This window comes from Diadema antillarum, unplaced genomic scaffold, assembly GCF_040938485.1.
Source record: "Diadema antillarum isolate AM-2024a unplaced genomic scaffold, OU_Dant_1.0 seq00000049_RagTag, whole genome shotgun sequence".
In the NCBI taxonomy this organism is placed as follows: domain Eukaryota; kingdom Metazoa; phylum Echinodermata; class Echinoidea; order Diadematoida; family Diadematidae; genus Diadema; species Diadema antillarum.
The window spans coordinates 613,238-635,264 of record NW_027271158.1 but is presented as its reverse complement, the minus strand read 5'-3'; the positions used below and the strand labels follow the sequence as shown (position 1 = coordinate 635,264).

The following is a 22,027-nucleotide window of genomic DNA, read 5'->3' as shown; positions in this document are numbered from 1 at the left end:
ATTGTCGAAGGAGCAAATGTCGTGTCACCAGAATGTGAATGAGTTCTACATCACATTTGTACCGATGTGTTGGCTCAGTGAGTAGAACGGCTGCCCTCACAATCGGGAGGTCGTGGGTTCAAACCCCGGCCGCGTCATACCAAAAGACGTTAAAAGATGGGAGTTGCTGCTACCTTGTTTGCCGTTCAACAGTTGAAAAGGTTAGAGCAACGTCGATCTGGCGCTGCTCAGTGGCTGCCGGGCCCACGATCAATTGGGCAAAAAGAATTTCCATTCTCGGACAATAAAATTTGGAGTTTATATCCAAAACAATTATTATTATTATTACTATTTCTGAACGACTGCAGGACTTGACATACTAGCAATTTTGTGGTTACGCTTCTTTGGGAAAGTTGAATGAAAAGAATCAAAAAATACTTTTCGACCAGGATACAAGTGATTATAAATCGCTTTTCATACACTGATAGTGTTTCATGTTGACGTATTTAATTTAACTCATTCAAATTCAGTTCATTCAAAACAATTTGGATTTTTTTTTTCAGAATTCATTTCGTATATAAACTTACTAGGTGATCAAATTGCCAAAATACCGAGTTCGATTTCAGCAGTGCTCACGTCCATGGGGAAGATGTTTTTACCCACAATATCCCTCTCGACCCAGGTGTATAAGTGTGTACCTTGCAACGCTAGGGGAATAATAATGGCAAGGTCCTCTGCTAGACCAGTGGCAACACTGAAGAGGCTATCCTGGATAAAAAGACATTATTATCATTATTATTATTATTGTTATTATTATTATTATTAATTCAATTGTTATTACTATTATTACTATTCACACGGCGACGGAGCAAAATGACTGGAATGGAGATGAGAATGCATTAGAATAGACAATGTAAGTCCATCTAAAACATACAAGCCGATAGGTTTTTATTTATCATTTCGTATTTAATGTGTATAATGATTACATCTTTATTCACCATTGTATTTTAGTCGTTTGACATTATATCATGAAAGAGATATCTGACGTCATCCCTCGATCTCATCTTCCTCATCATGTCCTTGCAGGTGGCTGCCATGAAGGTCGCGAGTAGAGCGATTTCCCGCCATGTTCTCACCCTGTTTCTCTTCTGTCTCTCCGTTTGGCTTCTCACGCACTCCTTTCTGGCTCTTCACAACGGCTGCTGGATCTCAGACCCCAAAATCCTTACGGAAATGAAAGAGAAGACGCTGGAATGCCAGCTGCCGCAGACACTTGAAGTCATCAAGAGCGTCAGTCCCGATGAGCGAGAATTGCGAAGGAAACGGCTCAATGTTGCGATGTCCACTGGAGAGCCGCACGGCCCCGATGTAGCCGACAGGGAGGAAGAACCGTTCCGTTTTAGTCCCGATCGGGGAAAGATCCCATCAAGGCCAGAGGAAATCGTCAAAGATTCGACGAGCCAACAAGAACTAGGATCGCAGAAACTTTTCCCAAAGACTAGAGCCACCGACTCCATGGGACAGGTGCAAGGACCTGAGCGTGAATCTCCGAAAGCTCCAGCCGAAATATCTGGTAGGGCCGTTGTTCGTGCAGCAGAATTCAGTCCAAACCTGACAGAATGGCGCGAAGACCGCGAACCGCGTGAAGCTCCACCCCTCCCAGCTGGGCGCGGCGTACCAGCTCTCGGGCGCTACCCGTTTGTCAACATGTCCAAAAACATCGTCAAAATCGAACGGGACACGTGGCAAACCATGGGTTGCTTCAATCGCATCACCATCTTCAGTCCAGGACCCAAAGCACTCCTGGTAGACCCGCGATGGATGGAGCTGACGAATTCCTTCGTCAAGGTCGGCGTCGGGTACTACCTCCTGAAGTGTCCCGACGAGGTTTGTGATCTCATGGTGCGCGTAGGAGGCTCACCGAAGGGAATAGTTCGTGGCACAACGCTACTGGTCGGCGCAGCCTCTAGGTTATCCCAGAACAGGACCAAACGCTTCATGCGCGCAATAGAAAAGCTAGGCCCTGACATGGTCACTAATATCTACCTCTTCTCGCTGGACAACTCACCGATGATCAACCACTTCGACCCTTGCATGGCAAACTTTCAGTATCACTACACTATGACCTACCACTCGCGCTCTGACGTGCCTATTCCCCATGGAAGATTCCTTCGCGACGTGGGTGCAGAGAAACCGCGTAACTGGGCTGAGGGAAAAACAAAAATGGTGGCGTGGGTTGAGGATAATTGCGATGAGACCTTCTGGCCACGATGGGAATACGTTCTCGAATTAAGTCGGCACATTCCAGTCGACATGTATGGAAAATGCGGAAATCGGACGTGCGCGTCGACGCACTGCATGGAGGAGCTAAAGCAGTACCGGTTCTACCTCGCCCTGGAAGAAGTGGCCTGCGACGAATACATCACCCTCAGCTTCTGGGAGCGGGGATTGGCGTCTGGGGCTGTGCCCGTAGTGTACGGTGGCAGAAAACACACCTACAGTAAGCTCGCTCCTCCCGGCTCCTTTATCCATATCAGTGACTTCTCGTCGCCCTTGGAGCTCGCCAGGCACCTGCGCCAACTGAGTGCCTCTGACGTCGAATACAATAAATTCCATGAGTGGCGGACTACAGGTTCCATCGATATTTCTGGGCCAGGATTCAGGGTAGATTCCCTGTGTGGAATGACTAAACAGTTGATTCACGTAAACCCGCCGGACAAGAAGACCATGTCAAAAGAAAGGTTTTACAACAGTTGTCGGAAAGGCATGTACTGGAAAGGTTTTGCCAGGTCAGGTGACTTACAAAACTGGACGCCTTGGTTATGATGCTGGGACGCAATATTCATGACAAAAAACATTATGGGAGATAAACTCTAAACAGAGTATTGATCTACTTTCTTGACAGCAGGCTACAGACCCTCTTTAACACAAAGAGGAACATTTGGCCTATGAATGGTCCTGTTGCTACGTGACTGTATAGAATGTGCTCAAACTTTGTCGAGATGATAATGGCTTAACAAAAGCCACCAAATATTTGTAACTGAATTGTCCGACTTCCGCTGCTTACAGACGATTTTTCTTACTCAGTTTTATTTACTTTATGAGAATGATACTATAACTACCTCTTTCATATGCATCACACTCGTTGATAAATTTTCATGTTCAGAATAAAGGTCGTAAACAGATATTCCATTATGAAGTTGATACTGAGAAAATAAAGTCAGATGAAATAAGCATAGCAGTGAATGTTTCACTCAATCGGCAAATGAAAAAAAAAATAATTGTAGAATTTCTCATGGTTTTAAAAATACTGTCATCATTATTTGAATGAGGAAATGCCAACTCCTTAAAGGACTTCTATCTATTTGACAACTAGCGTTCACTGATTATTATTTGTTTCTTGCACAGAAAGCATTAGATATTACATTTGTATCACTGAATTTCTTTAGATCTCTTGCAATGATAAAGCCAAGTGAAGGTTTAAGACGGTCATCTTTATTATTTCTATGGTTCCTAAAAATCAAAGGAAAAATTTTTAAGATATTCAAATTCAAATTCAAATTCTAACTTCATTTTCACTTTTTTTTCAACAGAATGTACAAGAAACAATCTGATGAATTTGACATGTGAGTCGTTGAGAATATAAACACATTTTTAAAATAGCATAAAAGTAGCTTGAATGTGGAGTCTCTCTTTAAAGGGATGTAGAGTTTTGGTTGAGAAGGGGATTCAGCTTTTAAGTTTTTGCGAGATAATAATTTTGTATGCGTTTTCATATTCTATAAGAAATTTCTCATTATCTCGCAAAAAAAGTTTGAAACCTGAAGCCACATTTCAACCAAAACTGTATCGCGTATAGGAACGTATATAATGTCAAATGTTCATCTCACAAGTCAGCTCTTTGTGCTAACAAAGAAAAAAAAAGGGGGGGGGGGGCAAATACCAGAGGAGGAGTGAGGAACATATGCGCCCTGGAGTATTTATAGGGGAAGGCATACTTTGGCCATCTTGAATATCTCAAAACCCTCAAGGATGCAGGAGTTGAATCAACTAGATTCGGATTCAGTACTCTCGAAATTAAGTAAAAATCATTGATTGATTTTCAATTTTCACCATTTATAAGGAAAATACATATTGGAATGTCAGTTTTTTAGTGGCTATTTTGGATATCTCAAAACCCTCAGGGATGCCAGATTTTCATCAGCCAGATTCAGCAACCTCGAAATAGGGTTAAACTATCTAATCTTTTCATTTTTCACCATTTGAAAGGAAATGTTTGGGAACTTAAATTTTTGGCGACTATCTTAAATATCTCAAAACCCTCAAGGATGCAACAGTTGCTTCACTAAGATTCGGATTCAGCATCATCGATATAGGGTAAACCTATTAGGAAACATCGGGCGGATGGTAAAACAAGGTTAGGTCCAAAATCTTACTTTGGCACGCAGACTGCGTGGCAGAACATTGCAAATGGTCTGCTATTCAATTATAGTCGTATGCTAACTTTTAGACAATGTCGATTGTCATTTGGCGTACTTAATCCGTAAAGGACTGATTGAATGTAGAAGAAACGTAAAATGAATTGACAGTCATAGGCCCAAAATACGCAAAAGATCATTATTTCATGAGCTCGTCGAAATGAGGGAATGGTTCAAGTGATATTGACACCACTGTCAAGTACCATGTGCCAGAATTAAAGAAAAAAAAATGTGTGTACGGGAAGTAATGCTGAAATGAGTACTGTAATGTATACATTATATAACAAAACATGTTAAGAGATTATTGCCTGTATGTATGGGTTTATGCCCGTGTGTTTGAACAATAAGCATGATAAGTACGCTAAATTTGTGTGTGTTATGTTGCAATCCTGTAGTGCATACAGTATTGTGTGTGGTATGAAAGGATGTGTGTGCGTGCGTTTGTGTGCTAGTGTGTGCGTTCTATAAGAATGTGTTTACTCTTGCGACAATTATTGTGCGTTCCTTACCATCTTTACGACTAGACCTAACTGTTGCATGTATTGTATTTAAAGTAAGAATAAGTACTGTACAAATAATTCAAGCTATAAGTAAACTAACAAAATGCTCCGAGACAAGCTATACAAAATGCAGTATTTCCATAGTTAGCGTTCTACCGGAGGCTGTTATTCAACCATTCAGGCTCTTCAATCCTGTATAAAAGTTGCCATAAAATGTCTGGATCAATTTTGTGATGGTATGGAACACACACAATACTTATGCAAGAGGTCGTTCTATCATTTTGACCAAGCTGGCCTTGACAATTGTTATCGTAAATTGTAAATTGTAATTGTAAATGTCGAAACTGTCCCATATTGTTTCAAAGCAGAACTGCCCATAACAAGTAATAAAGAATCCTTAATCAATTCCAGCTACAGAAAATGTGATGAAAGTATACAGATGGTAATCATTATAATTACTATGGATATCACTTTTACCGCTTTTTGTCATTTTTAATTGTATTTTGATACTAAAGGTAATGTAAATTATATGCTTACAGTGTGTAAGTTATGTATACATGTATACACATACTGTATATCACGTGATAGTAGAAAATCATCATCTTTCTATAATTATCAACACGAAAATACCGATGCCAAGACTTGCGTTGTCCTTGAGACTACCGCATTCCACGCATTTCTCACGTTCTCGATCTCCAAACATTAACACACACACACACACACACACACACACACACACACACACGTATTCAATGTAATGAATACCATTGACTATAATAATCAGACACTGGTCGATGTGTTGTCAGTCATGAAAGGTTTGTTCGTTTATTTGTTTGTTTGTTTGTTTGTTTTTCAACTCGAAAGGTAATCCATAATCTTTATTAAAACATGTCGATGGTATGACAAAATATTTAGGAAAATTGTGCTTCTGATTGCACCACAACATGCAGCCGAATTACTTTTTAAATATTTTCCTTTCGTTTTTGTTGGCACTGACTAAGTTGACCTGTACATCGCGATCCCCAAACCGATAACTCTTGTGTGGGAATGATTCTGCTATGATTCTGCTATGATACAAAATTACGTTTCGGGCGGGGGGGGGGGGGGGGGGGGTATTTATAGTTATTGGCTTATAGGGGCGCCGCTCCGGTGATAAGGATTACTAGTATTATAGCACTGTTGTTTCCGCGAATGCTCCACCCATGATAAAGCCCCCTACCAACCATGCCAACTGTCGCCGTTGTCCTTCGCCTCGACGTCACGTCCGGTATGTAGTATATTCTATTTCCCTATTATGATAAATATTGAAGGCGTTGTCTCCACCCCACCCAACCTGTGACGCAATAAATCACTAGAAATTTGAAATGTGGAGGACACACCCTGTGACTAATCCCAGTCAACAGACAAAGAAAGAAAACTATTCGAGTGCGCAGGAGGTCTTTCACGAAAGAAATGAAAAGACATTTTTTTTCTTTCAAACCTCGGGAAGATGACCTCCGCTATATCATTGACAAGACAATAACTGCGGGATTTGCTGCATTCTATTTTGTGCTGCAAAAAATGCGCATTCTTTTAAGCCGATTCTTTGGTATGACTTTAATATAGCTTTTGTTGCCGTTGTTGACATAAATCACCGGCGTTAACGAGAAAAACTGTATAAATCTATATTCGAAATTGCAAGTTTTTTTTTCAGATTAATCTTCCGATTTAACAAAGAAAAGGGTGGCTCCTGTCATACTAACCTGACAAAAATGTCTAAATGACCTTCTTTCTAATGATCAAAGAACGATTCCTTAAATGTTGTTCACGCATGTAGTCTAATTTCTTTTCCAGAAATTCCAGCAGGTTGTGGTAGAGGCGTATATGGGTGTTTTTTTGTTGTTGAAATAATACTATATGTCTCTTAAGATTTTGCATGCCAGAGATTGAAATTCACTGCGGATTTAGTAAATGCTTCAACAAGTTCCATAGCTATATATTACAATCTCTCTCTCTCTCTCTCTCTCTCTCTCTCTCTTTAAACAATGGTCTTGGATTGGCATCTTTTTGGTCCCTAATGATATAGCTTGTGGGATTTATTGGGTTGTCTTTTTTTTCGACCTCCTGTGTCATATCAACGCAGCATAATTCCCGAAACATCTTTTCTTTCATTAATCAAGATCATCAATCAGAGAAGCTTGCGTATTTCCCATCGTCACATACTATCAATGACAGTAAGTTTATTTGATGCATACTGAAATCTAGATTTCTTCGGTAGTCATTATTTCTGTAGCTGTCAGGGGGAACTTACTGCGCTACTTTACTCTAGTATAAACCACGTAAATAACACAGCGTGAAGATTTTTGTTTTGGCTTCAAAATGCAATAAACAAAATTTTAATTCCTCTGCGGGTTCTATGTTTTCTGACAGATGTCATCATAACGCAACACAACATAAATGAATTATCTGCTTATATACTTAAATCAAATATTCCCCAGAATTCATTAGATTAAATCAACCTCATTCAACTCCCTGTTACAATTACACGACACTTGTACTACTGCCTACGGAGCTCCTGTAACTATCAACTGTCAGGCGTTATCTTGCCGAGTTCTGTGTCCTATGACGTCGCTGGAGGGCGCCCTCGTGCGTCTTGTAGATCGCTAGGGTGCAGCGTCGGTGCCGACGTCGACCAGTCTGGCCCGGCCAGTGATGACAGCGTCTCTGCTGACGACCGTGACTGTGTCACCGAGCAGCGGCTGGTCCCGGACTCAGCTCGTAGTAGTGCGGCTGTCTCAGCTCGTAGCACTGCGGCTGCCTCAGCTCGTATGGTGCGGCTGTCTCAGCTCCTAGCACTGCGGCTGTCTCAGCTCGTAGCAATGCGGCTGCCTCAGCTCGTAGCAATATAAGGATGCGGAGTTATTTCTGCCCTGCACCGCGCGGAGAGTTGCCGTCTGCCCTCGGAGTTGTTGTCCAGTACCCCGCCTGCCAATTCCGCTCAGCAGCAGGAATACTTTAGCCTCGGAGTATCACAGGTTCAATTTCTCTCTCGCTTTCTCCCTCACAGCCTTCTAGCTCGGATCTCAGCGGAGTCTTATCCTGGATTCCCTCCTATTTCGACGAGCCTGGACCCTTCCCAATGGGCACAAACGGTCTTTCCACTCTCGCGTCGGATTAGCTTCTCCTCTCTTATTCCTCCTTCACAGCTATTTATCTTCTCTCACGCCCCCTCTCTCGCTCTTAACCTTGCATACATTATCACTCGCCAATCAGTGCGATTCCCTTAATTCTGACCTTTCACTCCCATACCAATACAATAATAATTAACCTGTAATTTGACTACTCACTGTCACTTACATTCTCTTTATTCAAATACCGTGGTGCGGCTCTTATTTATAACCAAATGAATCATACCAAAATTCGCGGGAAACCCAGCCAAGCATTTCTTCCCGCGCTGCGAGAAGGGTGCAGCTTGCAACCTCGATCTCGCCAGCTGTTGGCCTAAAAATTCTTTCTACCTAGACAGTAGCCCACCGTAAACAAGAGTAAAAAAAAAAAAACCCTTCCGTGCCGTTTACCTCTGACAGTAGCATTACATTTATTGTCTGTTTCCTTCCAATTTAGTTGGACCAAGGCCTCACAAAAAGTCAGAATTTCGTCCAGGATATGCCGATTTAAGTAGAACTGTTCATGATTTCTCCATAACATCCACCTGTGTTCTTCATCTCATATTCATCTTCTCCTTGTTACATTAATAACTGAACCGCCTGATACCGCCCGTCAGATTACTCCTTAAACCACCCGAAACAGCCCGTTCACTTTTATCAATGTATGATTTATCATTTTTATTGTTTTCATATAGAAAATGTAATTTCGTAATTTGGAAGAGGTCAAAGATCAACAAAAGTATGTAAGAATTATTTCTCTGTTATGACATACAAGTCTCTTCGTAAACTCTTAATAGGCTTTCAAATAAACATTAACTTATAATAGACAAAAATAAACGTGCAGTAAACTTTTTTGCATAACTCAGAAAGTTTTCGAAATGAGAGTAATATTGCTGTACCTTCCAGGGAACAAAAGGCCATCATGTTCGGAATCTTCAGTAGCTAAAGGGTTAATCGTCATCCTCTTCTTTTGTATTAGAATGCAGCCTCTGTGTCGAATATTATATATTATAGGCCTATATGCATGTACAGATTAGGGCCATTCAATTTTTTCATCCCTTTTTTCAACTCTTGCCTTCTGCGAACTTCTCTCTGGCCCTCAGGCAATTCTGTCCCATCCCTCATTCTAATGCCTCCCTCTCCTTTTTTTTCTTCACATAATTCCTTTTCCTTTCATTGTTTAGAGATTGACACTGATAAATGATATCAAGAAATCCCAACGGTTACCGATATTGATTTTTCCCCCTGATTTTGATAAACATAGGGCCTAGTATTTAATGCAAAACCGAGCACGGGTAAATTTTAACAAGTTATATGATTCCAGCAAAGTCTATATGAAGAGATTCATCGCAAAGCAGGTTGAGCGTCACTTTCGAACATTTTGAGTCTGTCATCAGATAGAGCAAAATGAAACATTTCCAATGATGTCTCACTTGTTTCGTAACAAAGAATATTCTTGAAGTTGAGATTAAAAGCAACCCATTGTTTCTTATCATTTTCTTATGCATGCTTAATGGAAAATATTCTACATAGACAAGAATTGAGTTAACTCGTTTAACCACAAAACTCTTCATATCATGCAGCTGACACTTCCAGATAGTGTGGCAATGCAACACTCGAAATTGAGGGTTTTGTGGATTCCCAATACAGAATGCCGCACTTACAGGATGATTCACAGTTGCTTCGTTGCTTAGTTAACTTTTTTGTTGTTGATGTTGAAAGACAAAACGCCTATTGCAGTAATACCTTTGTGTCCCAAGAATTTCTTGGTGCCGAAAGTTGTAATACATGACAAGACGGCGTAAACTGCCTCCGTTGAAAACACTTATGAACACAGTACTGTGAAATATTTTCACTAAAATGCAAAGCACTGGCTATCTGTATTCACTATAAACAATGTCACAATCTAGCATCTAAACACACGCGCATCAACAAACAAGACACACACACACACACACACCATCACACACACACACACACACACACACACACACACACACAAGTATTCTATTCAAAATCTGTACATATGTACACACACTCGGTCTTTAGGAGGCTTCATCCCCACCCCTACCCCTTCCCCACACCCCGCCAGGATTTTGAGGCGGAACCCGTGGAATGTCATTACTTGCGTGTGTGGGTGTGGATGTGGGTGTGTGTGCATGTGAGGGGGCATGGGACTACTCTACTAAGTCGCCGAATTGGATAGAAAAAATCAACACAGAGAATATCATACCTCGTTACATAGATGCTTTAATAGGTTGAGATAAGAAGGAAACTCGATGAAAATATCTAGCCAAGAATAAAATACGAATTAGCTTTAAATGCCATACTTTCTTCTTGAATTTATCACATTTTGAATTGACCCATTCACCAAATAACAGATTTCGAACAAAATAGTACAGTCGTCTGCCATTTTTATGAGTCACAAAGTATACATATTGCAATACCAAAAATTCAGGTACATGTTGTATTTTGTTTTGCCTTGTTGAGATCAGTGATTCCGCTTAGGAGCTTATAAAGTGAACAGAAATATGTCACACGCCCCCTACCGACAGTGACAACAAACCTACTGCCATTTGTTTAATTTTGCTCACCTCTGTTTGTTGCTGGTTTTGCCGTATAAACATCTTATGACGTCACAGCAGAATAAGAAGAATGATGACGAGTATACAAATAATCAATGTTTATGAGTGCGATGGTTTCGAATTATTACATGAGCGTGCAAGCGGTTAAACTTGCACCGAATGTAATATTCGGTACCGTCGCACGAATGATAAACATTGAATATTTGTTTTATACAACACATGATATCGAAATAGTTAGGCATGGTCTAGAGTCTAAACCAAAATAGATATGCTTTAACCCCAACATCTAGGTAGGTCGAGAACTATGCGAAAGCCTACGCCTTACGTTATGCCTACTATAGCTACGTAACGTACTGCCACTGGCTCGATCTGTGGTAGGTCTTGAAAAAAGGTCTAACTAAAACCTAGGGCTAGAGAGTTTGCTTACCACTATTTAAAGCATACTGTATTTGACCTCTTTCTTAGTATTTGCTGCTGCACTTCGCTCATGATTAGCAATGCGTTGAGATCCTCATCAGAGACGAGAACAAAGCTCGGGTGAGAAGAGGAAGGTTTTCGTAGCCATGATAACGTAGTGGCATGGCCGTGCGTGTACAACGAGTACGGTGGACTGGTGGTGATCCGGTTGTGTGCTGGCGCAGCGCAAACCCTACGGGTGCGCGTATGCCATCAATGCCAGCTAGCTAGTGTACGATATACAAGTTCAGTGTGTCCTAGGGTCTATTGCACTGCCGGCTCGCTTGTACCGTTCAATAGTCGACTATTGCACTGCCATTGAGAGTGAGCGTTGGATAGCTGATTCCTCTGAATGTCATGTGACCCGCATTCATCCAATCAGATGGCAAAATTCCATACATGTGTTGCATAAAAGAAACTAATCCTGCCATATGCAGATAAATTTATTCCAATGAATTCTATTAGCACTTTAATGAATTTCGAGGAGTATGCCCGGTATATAAAGAAAGAGAGGAAAACAACACGTAAAGTCACGTCAACTACGCCAATGGTTACATACTCCCACGAAATATTCCACGAAGACCGATGCTGTGTAGTAACAGTTTAAGTAATAAAAAGACTCGGGGAAAAAAGAAATAGATTGGACAAAGATTTGTCTTACTTCATTGGAGTTTCAAAATTTAACTGCAATAAGAGAAAGAAGGAATTGAGTGACTGATGCATACACATTTGATTGTTACATTGATTTGATTTTTTTCCACCAACCACAAGTATAATCATTATATTGTTTTACTGAAGAAAATGTAAAGTACTTAATCTACTTACGTCCTTTAAAAACAACTAACAAGATTTTGTAACCGTTGATAAAATGATGAGAAATCCAGGACACATTAAAGAATATCATAATCTTGTGATGAAATCAATGTCGTTGTATCTCTTCGCTGGTCTAACAGCTGGCGGACCATTTGAAAATGCTGAGTTATCATTCCGGTTGATAGTAGCAGTACCAGATGCAGATGTTCTCCCCTCCACCTTGCACTCCCTCGTAAGGGGAGGCGCCCCACTCGGAGTCTGCGTTATTCCGGTCCTCGTTGTCCCAGCGGAAAAACTCTTCCGTGTACCTCATTCCATTAACCTTTAATTGACAAAATTGGCACAAAATAGAGCGGGGAGGCAGTTTATTAGAGCTTGTCCTATTGAAGATGACATCTTTCTATGTCTTCATATTTGTAGTTAATCATATTCTACCATAATAACTGTATTCATCTTTGAATGAGGAGGATAGATCTTCAGATCATGGTTAATATCGATTAATATTTCATATCTATACCAAACCACTCACTGAATCAAAATTCAATTCACTGGCATTTTACTTCCATCAAAGGTATCCTACGTTGTACATATTGGCTCTACGAAATAAACATATTTTGTCAAGTCACACTGCTATGCTATTTGAAAGCAGCACAAGTCATAAAGTCACACAAAGAGACATAGACATATCCACATGATAGGCCCTACATAAACATACGTAGAAATAACACGCATACATGCACACATCCTCTCACATATTTTTTTTCAATAATCTTTATTATATTTCAAATTTATACAGCAAAACATTTGTTTCAAAGCATGCAAACAACTAAATCAACTCCCACACACACACACACACACACACACACACACACACACACACAAACATAGCGAAAAACCCATACACCACAGTACGTGTACCTTTTGGCACTGGTGGTTGTACTTCATGAGGAAGAAATTATCGTCGGTGGGCAGGTAGATTGGGTTTGATGCCTCTCCGTCCGTCCTGCAGCAGTACCTGATGTCCGTGTTCCCTCCGAAGCCCCCGTCGGGCATCTCACCGGAATGGGAGTTCGAGTTGTCATCGTCCTCGTCGTCCCAGTGGAGGTTCCCTTCCAACATACCTAGATGTTGATCCGTAAAGGGTTTTGTGCTCATGAATATGTAAACCACATTATCCCCCGCACATGACATCACCCAACGTCTCTGGCATGATCACCATTTGACACTGGTACAAATACTTAGTTTGTTTGTTTGTTTGTTTGTTTATTTTTTGTTTTTTAAGAAAAAAAACGAACCAAGAACATCTATCTATAATGCAATAATACAGATGATTCCCGATATAACAAAATCCTCCGGACAGGCAATTTTTTCGCTGTATTGAAATCTCGTTACAGCCGAACAATACAGTGTAAAAATATGTGTAGACGATTAATTTTGGACCTGAGATTTACTTCACTGTATCGGAACTTTCGTTATAGCCGTGTTCGCCGTAACGGGATTTCACTGTAATCAACATTGGATAGGCCTACATGCAGAGGGACGACTCAATTAAATGCAATCCAACCTGTCTATAGTGCCCACTCAGGGAGACGAAAAAGTGGCCGCAATGTGCAGGGAACCTCTTTAGAGAGATTATTATTAAAACATGGGGTTTCTCTCGGGGGACTTCTTAGTGGCCGTACTGTATACAGCAGGTGGCAGCTTTTCACAGGTGAATGCTAAGGTAGGCTTGATTGATGTTTTACATTTGTTTGGGGCTTTTATGCTTGTGTTTGTTAGTGTGTGTGTGTGTGTGTGTGTGTTTGTGTTTTGATGTCTTTAAGATTTGAAATGTGTCATTTCCGCCGCAACTTACCTAGAGGGCACGATCCACCTTTACGCATAATACAGTACTTCCCGGGCTGAAATGTCCAATCGTAATCGTCCTGTTCGGTTACGGTCTTTGAGCAGAACCACTGTTCCATGTTATTGCTCGACTTATAGCCGTAGAGGTGGTTAGGGGAGCTCCAGACGTTATTGGAGTTCTTGTCTTCTGTGTCGTGGTATCGGCGTCCTTCTGGCCATCCGAAGTGGGAGTTCGGGCAACCATCGACTGGCTTCGGGAGGGTATATTTTCCACGAGGCCAAGTTACCGGGATAGCAATCGGATCGGGATCTGTTGAAGAGATTGAGTGTGACGTTAATGCTTTCTTGAATCACTCAGGATGAATAAAAGTCTTTTTTTTATCTCATTGGGCTGGAGACTAGTTGGCGACCTGGTGGTGACTCGAATCTCTCTAGCGTCTCAGTGACTTCTCCGCGACGTTTCATTGAATGTAGTTGAGTCTCCTCGGAGTCACTAGAGAATCGGACATGTTTGATTTTTCAGAGACCCTTTTTAGTCTCCATCTGGTCGCGGAGGGGTCTCCGCGACGTCTCCTCGATGTCTTTATAGTCGCGGCTAAATCGATGAGACTGATTTCTATTTGCTAGGTCTCCGAGATCCATTGGCGACCTACAGGAGACGTCGCGGGGACGTCTCCACGACTGATGAGAAGACGTCTCGGTAATGTCTCCGTCTCCGTCACCTTATTTGGAGACGTCTCTGGAGTTGTCATGTAATCGCCTTTTTGTTGAGAGCCCAAATAATTCTTTTTTTTTTAGATGGGGCAGGGTCTTTCGAGTCACACTTGCGACCCATTAGAGCTATTCTTTGTGCATATTGTTGTACTTTTTTTCAGTTACAGCTCAAAATACCGTAGGTCCTGTCTTACAGGATTGTGTATTTCATGATTTATCCGCCATCTTCGTAGACATTAAAGACGATAATCAATTTGTAATATTGATGCAGTATCTATTCCAGAACATCAACCAACAAACGAGCACCTACAATACGTGCCCCTTTCTACACCCACGCGATCAGACTTTGAACGAGTTAACTCACCCGAGGCTTCCTGAGCCTCTCTCCACACGGCGTAGTTGATAAGCGCAGTGATAATATTGGCACGCACCTGCTCCAGGCCGCCGAGCCAGCCGTGAGGGCAGTAACCTTCCGCCACATACTGGTCGAACAAGGCCCAGTATTCAGGCTTGAAGAGCTCGTCCATTTCACGTATGGTCACACGGAACGGTTCTATAAATGTTGGAGTGAAAGATGCGATAAAATTTACATTTTCAAGAAACTTTACGCTTATATTATGGGAATCTGCGTGCCACTTTTATGAACAACATGAGGAACTGCAAGTGTGGAAGGTATAAATGAGGGCAGTTCATTTACAGACATCATAACACACCGGTCATTACCATCAGCTACCTTTAGTAAGAATGTCTCCACATCACCAATGGGACGTTCAAATTGTGTTTAACAAGGCCGTGATGTTTCAAAGTGTCATCCAATTCTGGTTTGCTGCATGTACGTTTGAGCTAAAAACTCAATACTAATTCCAGTGATATGAAATCAACGTTGCGCATGGATTCATATAGAAGTTAATATAATTTGAAGGCGACATGTTTATATCTTGGAAAAGATGCATTTCCTTTTTTTACTCATGATTACGTCTGGTACTTTCAAGAGGAATGATGCAGGACAAGTACTTTATTTTGGTAAATACAAACTGCCGTGTCGCGGAAAAAAAAAGCATCATTCACACAATGGCTCGACAAACCATGGAAGTCTTCACTGCCGGCAACGTAGGAGTAGGTTTTGGCGCCAAATTTCATCCCAGCCTGCAGACCAGCTCTGAACTCGTTCATCTCTACTTTGACACCGCTCCTGTACCCTTTGTAGTTGGCGAATGTGGAGACGCTACTTCCAACCTTGAAAGGAAAGTCATTGAACACAAGGTTGATTATTTTGTTGCACAATACGTCATGCAATAGGTCTTATATCCTCCATTTGAAATCCTACTATTGCTTATTATTGTTGTTTTTTTCCTAGAGAATTTCCCCTATTATTACATGATGATTGTTGTTTTTTTTCCTAGAGAATTTCCCCTATTATTACATGATGATTGTTGTTTTTTTCCTAGAGAATTTCCCCTATTATTACATGATGATTGTTAAACGCAAGGGCCGAAAGACGGGAGCCTGGTGCTCGTCCAGAAACTCTCTTCTTTGATATACAATGAGTCTCACATACGAGTATAGGCGATAGCATTATATAGTCTCTTTCCGATCCATCTTCATTCTTTCAGAGACTGTTATAGAGGGAAGAGCTCGCATTATGCCCTCTCAGGCAGGCTCGACATAACATTGAGGAGTTGCTCACTTATTGAGCAGAGTATTGTTAAAAAAACACCTACCTCTTCCATGGCGTAATGCACAAATCCTTCGGTAGCCTCCTCGTAGCGTTCAATGTTCTTGATTCCCAGGTGAACCGCGGTTACCACGTGCTGTATACAGGACATGATAATTAAAATGTCATAATTGTTTTATTGTATATAATATATATACACGAAATATATATGTATATGTATGTATATATATAATCTATTATATATATATATATGATTTATCATATATATATATATATATATATATATGATTTATCATATATATGTACATAAAAAGATAAGTAACAAAACTGCAACAAAGTTTATGCTGCATTCACCAACGGTTTATTTCTTCACACAAATTTTCGAGCGTCTCGCAGCGCTCTCTCAAATGTTGATACTGAGAGAACAATAACAAAACCGTTGGTGAATACAGCATGAACTTTGTTGCAGTTTTGTTACTTATCTTTTTATCTTGCCAACACGTGGACTACCTTATCAACATATATATGTACACACACACACACAAACACACACACACACACACACACATATATATATATATATATATATATATATATATATATATATATACATATATGTACATATATATATGTATATTATATGTACATATATATATATACATATACATATGTATACACCTATATGTACATATATATATATATATATATATATATATATATACATATATATTTGGATATTGCTTTGTCCAGTGTTTTGTCAAAAGAGAACGACTTGCACCATGAGGGTGACCAATAACGAATGCAGGGAGAAAATGTCACGTCATACAATGATGACTGTACGTCCTCCAGTCCTCCAGTTCTCACTGCCACTGCAACACACGAACTGCTCCCTTCCCCATCCACAAAAATATTAAGAAAAAAAAATCAGGACTGATGTAAAGTATGTCGTTGTACCACCGTGAAAAACCTAAACAAACATGGATTTAGTAATCATTATCTTGTCACGCCTCTCACAGACATTAGTTATCTTTCATTTGCGGTAGTTTCTCTGTGAGAAATAAGGTATAGACTTGACAATCTGTGTCCCTGCAATGAATGGCATCTTACCGTTCCCCGTGCCTCCAGAAATTTCATGTACATCGTTTCGTTGTAGACATGCGGAAGATCACAGGCTAAGGCCACGAAGCCGTTGTCAAGAGGATGTGATTCCTGTTCGGCGGTCTCCAATCTGTACCTGGCCTGCGCACGGCTACACACCGTCTTATCTTCGTAATATACGTGGCTCTGACTGTTGGCACCGACGTACACAGATTCGTAGTCTAGTGAATAAACAGCAATTATACAGTTTATCCGTTAATTCTACAGTGGCTATTGGATTAAGACAAGAATAACAAGAATGGAAAGCACAATCATATTCTCTAAATGATGACATTGAGGTTTTTTTTCTTCCAAACTTGTTTTGTTAAAGAGTAGGAGAAACACAACCAAAAAATTGAGAGATTTGTTCGTTTTCAAAAATATGCATTATTCATTTTGGTATCATAATTTGCTTTTCGTACTACGTGCATTGGTCATTGATACCGTGATGAACTGGAGATGGGAGTTATTGTAATTTTCTGTTTTAATGAGAAGTCGAATTTTTTTTTATTTGCTTTTATTTTCAAATTAAGGTTATTTTTTCATTGTTTATCCCTCTTTCTTTCTTCTCCCGCTTTCATTCATCACCCTTCTGTATCTGTCAATCATTTTTCTACTTTCCCTCTCTCTCTCTCTCACTTCTCTCTCCTCTACATTCCTATCACAATTTTTGTTGTTGTTGCTTTTAAGGTTCATATCAAAATGAGAATGATTTTTTAAAACATCAAAGGAAGTTAGAAGCAGGATTAATGCTTATTGTGTGTATATATATATATATATATATATATAACGTTTTCACATAAATACTATTAATTGATTTAGCTTTTACATACAGTTAAGTCTATATATTATCGACTGTTTTAGATTCATACCTCAGAGTTTTCAGTGTGTAATACAGTTTAATTTTGAATAACTGTAGACTATAAACAGAAATTCAGTCTGCTGCTTTTCTATTTTACTGTGTGTTTTTTCATCAATAAAACAATCCAATTGCATGTTACAAGAGACAATCAAGATGAGTTCCACTTCTCGAAAGTTTGTATTTCATATCTTTGATATGCGTCTTCGAGCTGCAAAGACCATTGTGTGCTATATTTTGACCGACACTATAGGAAATATAATAAAATTCTACAAAACTGACAGTTTCTAACTGCCTCATGCTCTCTTTTCTCTTTTACCCCTCTACAAACGCATAAACTGACGTTTACATGAATTTTCAAGAATCATGCATGAAACACACGAACTTACGCTTGCTCTTCGAGAAGGAACCGAATACAATCCTGACAGTACCTGCAATTGAAACAATAAGGTTAGAAGTAATTATCTTGATGCACATACGACACAGTGTACATTGGTGTAAGGACAAATACAATTTGGACCTTATTCTTAAGATGTGTATCCCATTCTATCGATTACAGTTATGGCTCACTGAATAATGCCAAAATTAATGCATTTAATCTTGATTATTGAAGCCCCTAGTTCTAATTTGCTATCGGCAGCGGTATATAGTGCCTTTGTCTTCTCCGTCGGAAAGGGCACTGACGATTGCTTGTATGATAACCATTTCGCTTTGGCCAGAAAATCCAGAAAAATTCAGAAAATGAATGATAAACCAACCCTATTCAAAGTGGAACACTACTTGCCGTGATAAAGAGGATTACCAAAATTAATTAAAGTCACCACACCTGATGAAGAAGTGAACATTTGATGATGTCGAACAATAGTGTTAAGAGCGATATTTTCCTTGCAACGTTCATTGTTGCCGAAGTACCAGTGCAAATTAAAATCCAGGTTCTCAGTGGTTGCTACAGGTGTACAGACCTTCGTCTTCCCGAGGACTCCATGACCTCCGTGTGATAGGGACTTACCCTCTCGATCAACATCCTCCTCCAGTTTCTCGACGTAGCTCTGCGTCCCGTAGAAGACATACTGCTGACTGACGCAGCTGTCCCGGCGGGAGTAGACGACCTGGTCGGGGAGCAAGTAGCCATCCTCGATCACCCTGTCGTTGTAGGTGAGGCGGAAAACGGGCCACGTGGTCAACGCCTCCGTTTGAGATGTCTCCTCCGTCGGGGTTCCCGTCAATGATGTCGTAGCCGACGCCGAGAAAGTTTTCGATACCGACTGGTGTAATGGAGGCGATGTTGACGTCGCCGTTGGGGTCATTCACTGGAAACTCGGGCTCGTCGACAAGACTCGCAGAGTCGACGCCGATTTGCCCCAAGACGAGGTAGATTAACATCCATATCAGAAGCTGCCGCATCTTGAATCTCTTAATCGTATGACGCAACAATCACTTTTCTAAGTTAGTAACCGCCTTAACAAGATGATAAAGTCGACATCAAAGGTATAGCAATATGGTCGTGATACTTATCCAGAGGGCTCGAAATGAATATCATCCCGAAAGGAATCAGGTAATGAATGGATCAAAATTCGTTTTCCTACTGTAGTCACGGTTGGTGCTCCTTTCTTATAGCATTACTTACACAATATCAACTTGATAAAATGTGACCCTGCATCACAAAACCAACAAAGAGATGCCAGACATGGATTTTCAATTTCATAGAGTAGATTCTAAAGAGGAGACTTTAAGCTTTAAAATGATGTATAACTTAATTCAAATGGACTCTCCTAAAAGTCCCGACCTATCTAACATTAGAAAGAAGTGTACTGTGGAAAGAGACTTTAAAGTACTCGGCCTTGAAGTATAGCTAACAACAATGACGGGATTATCAGATTAAGCTGAAATTGATCATGCTCTATCAACACATTTTATCCATGACAAATACAACTTTCAAAGCAGTATCACCATCCTTGTATACTGTTGTAACAGAGTTGAAAGTGAAGGGTGTGTAAAGGGTTTTAAGAAATAAAATGAGACTATAAAACACACTTAATCACAATGTTCTACAAAAAAAAATATTGAAAACTACCCACAACACAATTCCCCACTCATTATCTATGATCTCAAACTTTATAATGAAGAAGGAGAATTGGTCTCTTTGAAAATATTAAAAACTAAAAAGAGAATGTTTTGACTCGTTTCACCTACACCTATTTTGAGTCCTCACACGAAGTCAATGCGTACATCTTTTTGTTGGCTTTGTGATGCACGGTAAGAAATCATCAGGAATTGAACAGCTCTGAGTGCATATATCAATTCAATTTAAAATCAATGCATATGAATTCATTATGATCTTTTTGCATTGAATATATATTCCAACTGTCATTTCTTTTTATTTTCAAGACATTAATCATACAGTGCATACATCCAAACATAGTTGAGATATACGTGTACAGATTGAAGAAAGAGTAAGAAAACACGTCCATTGGGAACCACTCGGGATATAACCAGGGAGGTGTTAGAAAAGGAGAAACAGCACGCTCTCCTTTGAAGTCATGCGCGGCACCGCCGAGAAGTTATGCGCTTAACTACAGGTGGAAATCAGGTGCTTTGACAAAAGAGAGCATCAATAATTGGGACTAGCGCTCTCACATCTAGAAATACGTGCCCCTACTGCATTTCGCTCTCTCTCTCTCTCTCTCTTTCGATGTGATGACAACAATGAATTTGTGTACCTTGAGTTGGAGCAGCGAATCAAAATGCCGTGTAAAACTGATAATTTTAACAGCAAATAGTTTAAAAGCACGCTGGTCCACGCTTTAGCGGAGTACTTTATTTGAAAGATCAAAATATCCCAGATTAAAGGATAGAAAACTAACATGCGGAAATGTGCGCGTTATAGAAACTATTAGTTTTTAAGATGGCCTAATTTTCATTTAATTTCATTTCAATTTGCGCATTACGAACAAACTAGAAATACATGTTTATGATATTGAATTCTTTCCTAAACTACTCTTAATCAATTCGAGTATTTCATTTAAAATTTTACGGGGAAACAAAGCTTGTAATTCAACGGATAGTGAAATGCATCCTTCGTCTCCGAACTTCGCCTTGCAACTAGAGCCACATCCCACCACATAAAGATTTCGCGATAAAGAGATAAGGAGACATCACTAATTTCATCAATAAACCATAACTGTAGACGGTTAAGTCTGCAAACATATATACAATAACTTATTTTGTTCACATTTTGTATATTTAACAATACTTAACATTATACTGCTTCGTATTTTTATAATGGTTGTTTCTATCCCTAATTCACATTTTAGAACTATTTCAAAGCACTCTGTCATCTGCAAATGGTAAACAATGCCTTTATTCCAACGTCGTCACAGCTTCATGTACGTACGAAACGTTCACTCACCTTTAGGGTAGCTCCAGATTGGAAAGCTTTAAACATAGAGTGGCGCTTCAGAGAGCAGTTGGCTTCTGATAATTACTAACGGCAATGGGTATAGGAGCTCCCTTTCCTCCGAGACACAAAAGTGTACTGCCTCTTGTGGTCACCTGTGTAAGAATGTGATGTTGTGTCCAGATTATCGGGATATATTAACCAGCCTATCGCAACGGTTATGTAGCAGGTGTTTCAACTCCTTCCAATGGTGTGGAGAGAGAGAAGGGGTAAGGGGGGAGGGGGAGGGTTGATGTGTCGGTCTCGTGGGCCTTGTTTGCTTAGTGTTGGACTCATGAGCCTGTAAGACTCGTGGGCTGTATAACTCGAAGGCTGTATGACTCTTGGGTGTCGGTCTCGTGACGTGTACCACATTATCTTCGAGGTCGAAGCGCACTTATGAT

The 22,027-nt window shown here is 40.2% G+C and overlaps 2 protein-coding genes across 2 annotated transcripts; one reads left to right on the top strand and one right to left on the bottom strand.

Annotated features, from left to right (window-relative positions):
* Positions 1–1,605: 1,605 nt before the first annotated feature.
* On the top strand, positions 1,606–3,042 carry LOC139725563 (uncharacterized; the record flags this gene model as incomplete). Its single annotated transcript, XM_071636654.1, has 1 exon — positions 1,606–3,042. A coding segment is annotated over one exon (1,200 nt), but the record flags the coding sequence as incomplete, so codon positions are not given.
* A 9,084-nt stretch (positions 3,043–12,126) lies between these two features.
* LOC139725562 (uncharacterized) lies at positions 12,127–19,591 on the bottom strand. The gene is made up of 10 exons (XM_071636653.1): positions 19,361–19,591; positions 19,197–19,296; positions 18,577–18,618; positions 17,299–17,510; positions 16,238–16,327; positions 15,602–15,752; positions 14,881–15,069; positions 13,813–14,112; positions 12,876–13,078; positions 12,127–12,279 (listed from the first exon to the last, which is right to left on the bottom strand). The coding sequence occupies exons 1-10, from the start codon at positions 19,589–19,591 to the stop codon at positions 12,127–12,129; spliced, it is 1,671 nt and encodes a 556-aa protein (XP_071492754.1).
* Positions 19,592–22,027: the final 2,436 nt, after the last annotated feature.

Excerpts from the sequence above, each read along its gene's own strand:
- LOC139725562 (XM_071636653.1), bottom strand. The coding sequence starts at position 19,591 with ATGCGGCAGCTTCTGATATGGATGTTAATCTACCTCGTCTTGGGGCAA. Across the intron at positions 15,753-16,237 it reads TGCATTACGCCATGGAAGAG|GTTGGAAGTAGCGTCTCCAC; the intron begins GTAGGTGTTTTT and ends TTTCCTTTCAAG. Across the intron at positions 12,280-12,875 it reads ACAACCACCAGTGCCAAAAG|GTTAATGGAATGAGGTACAC; the intron begins GTACACGTACTG and ends TGTCAATTAAAG.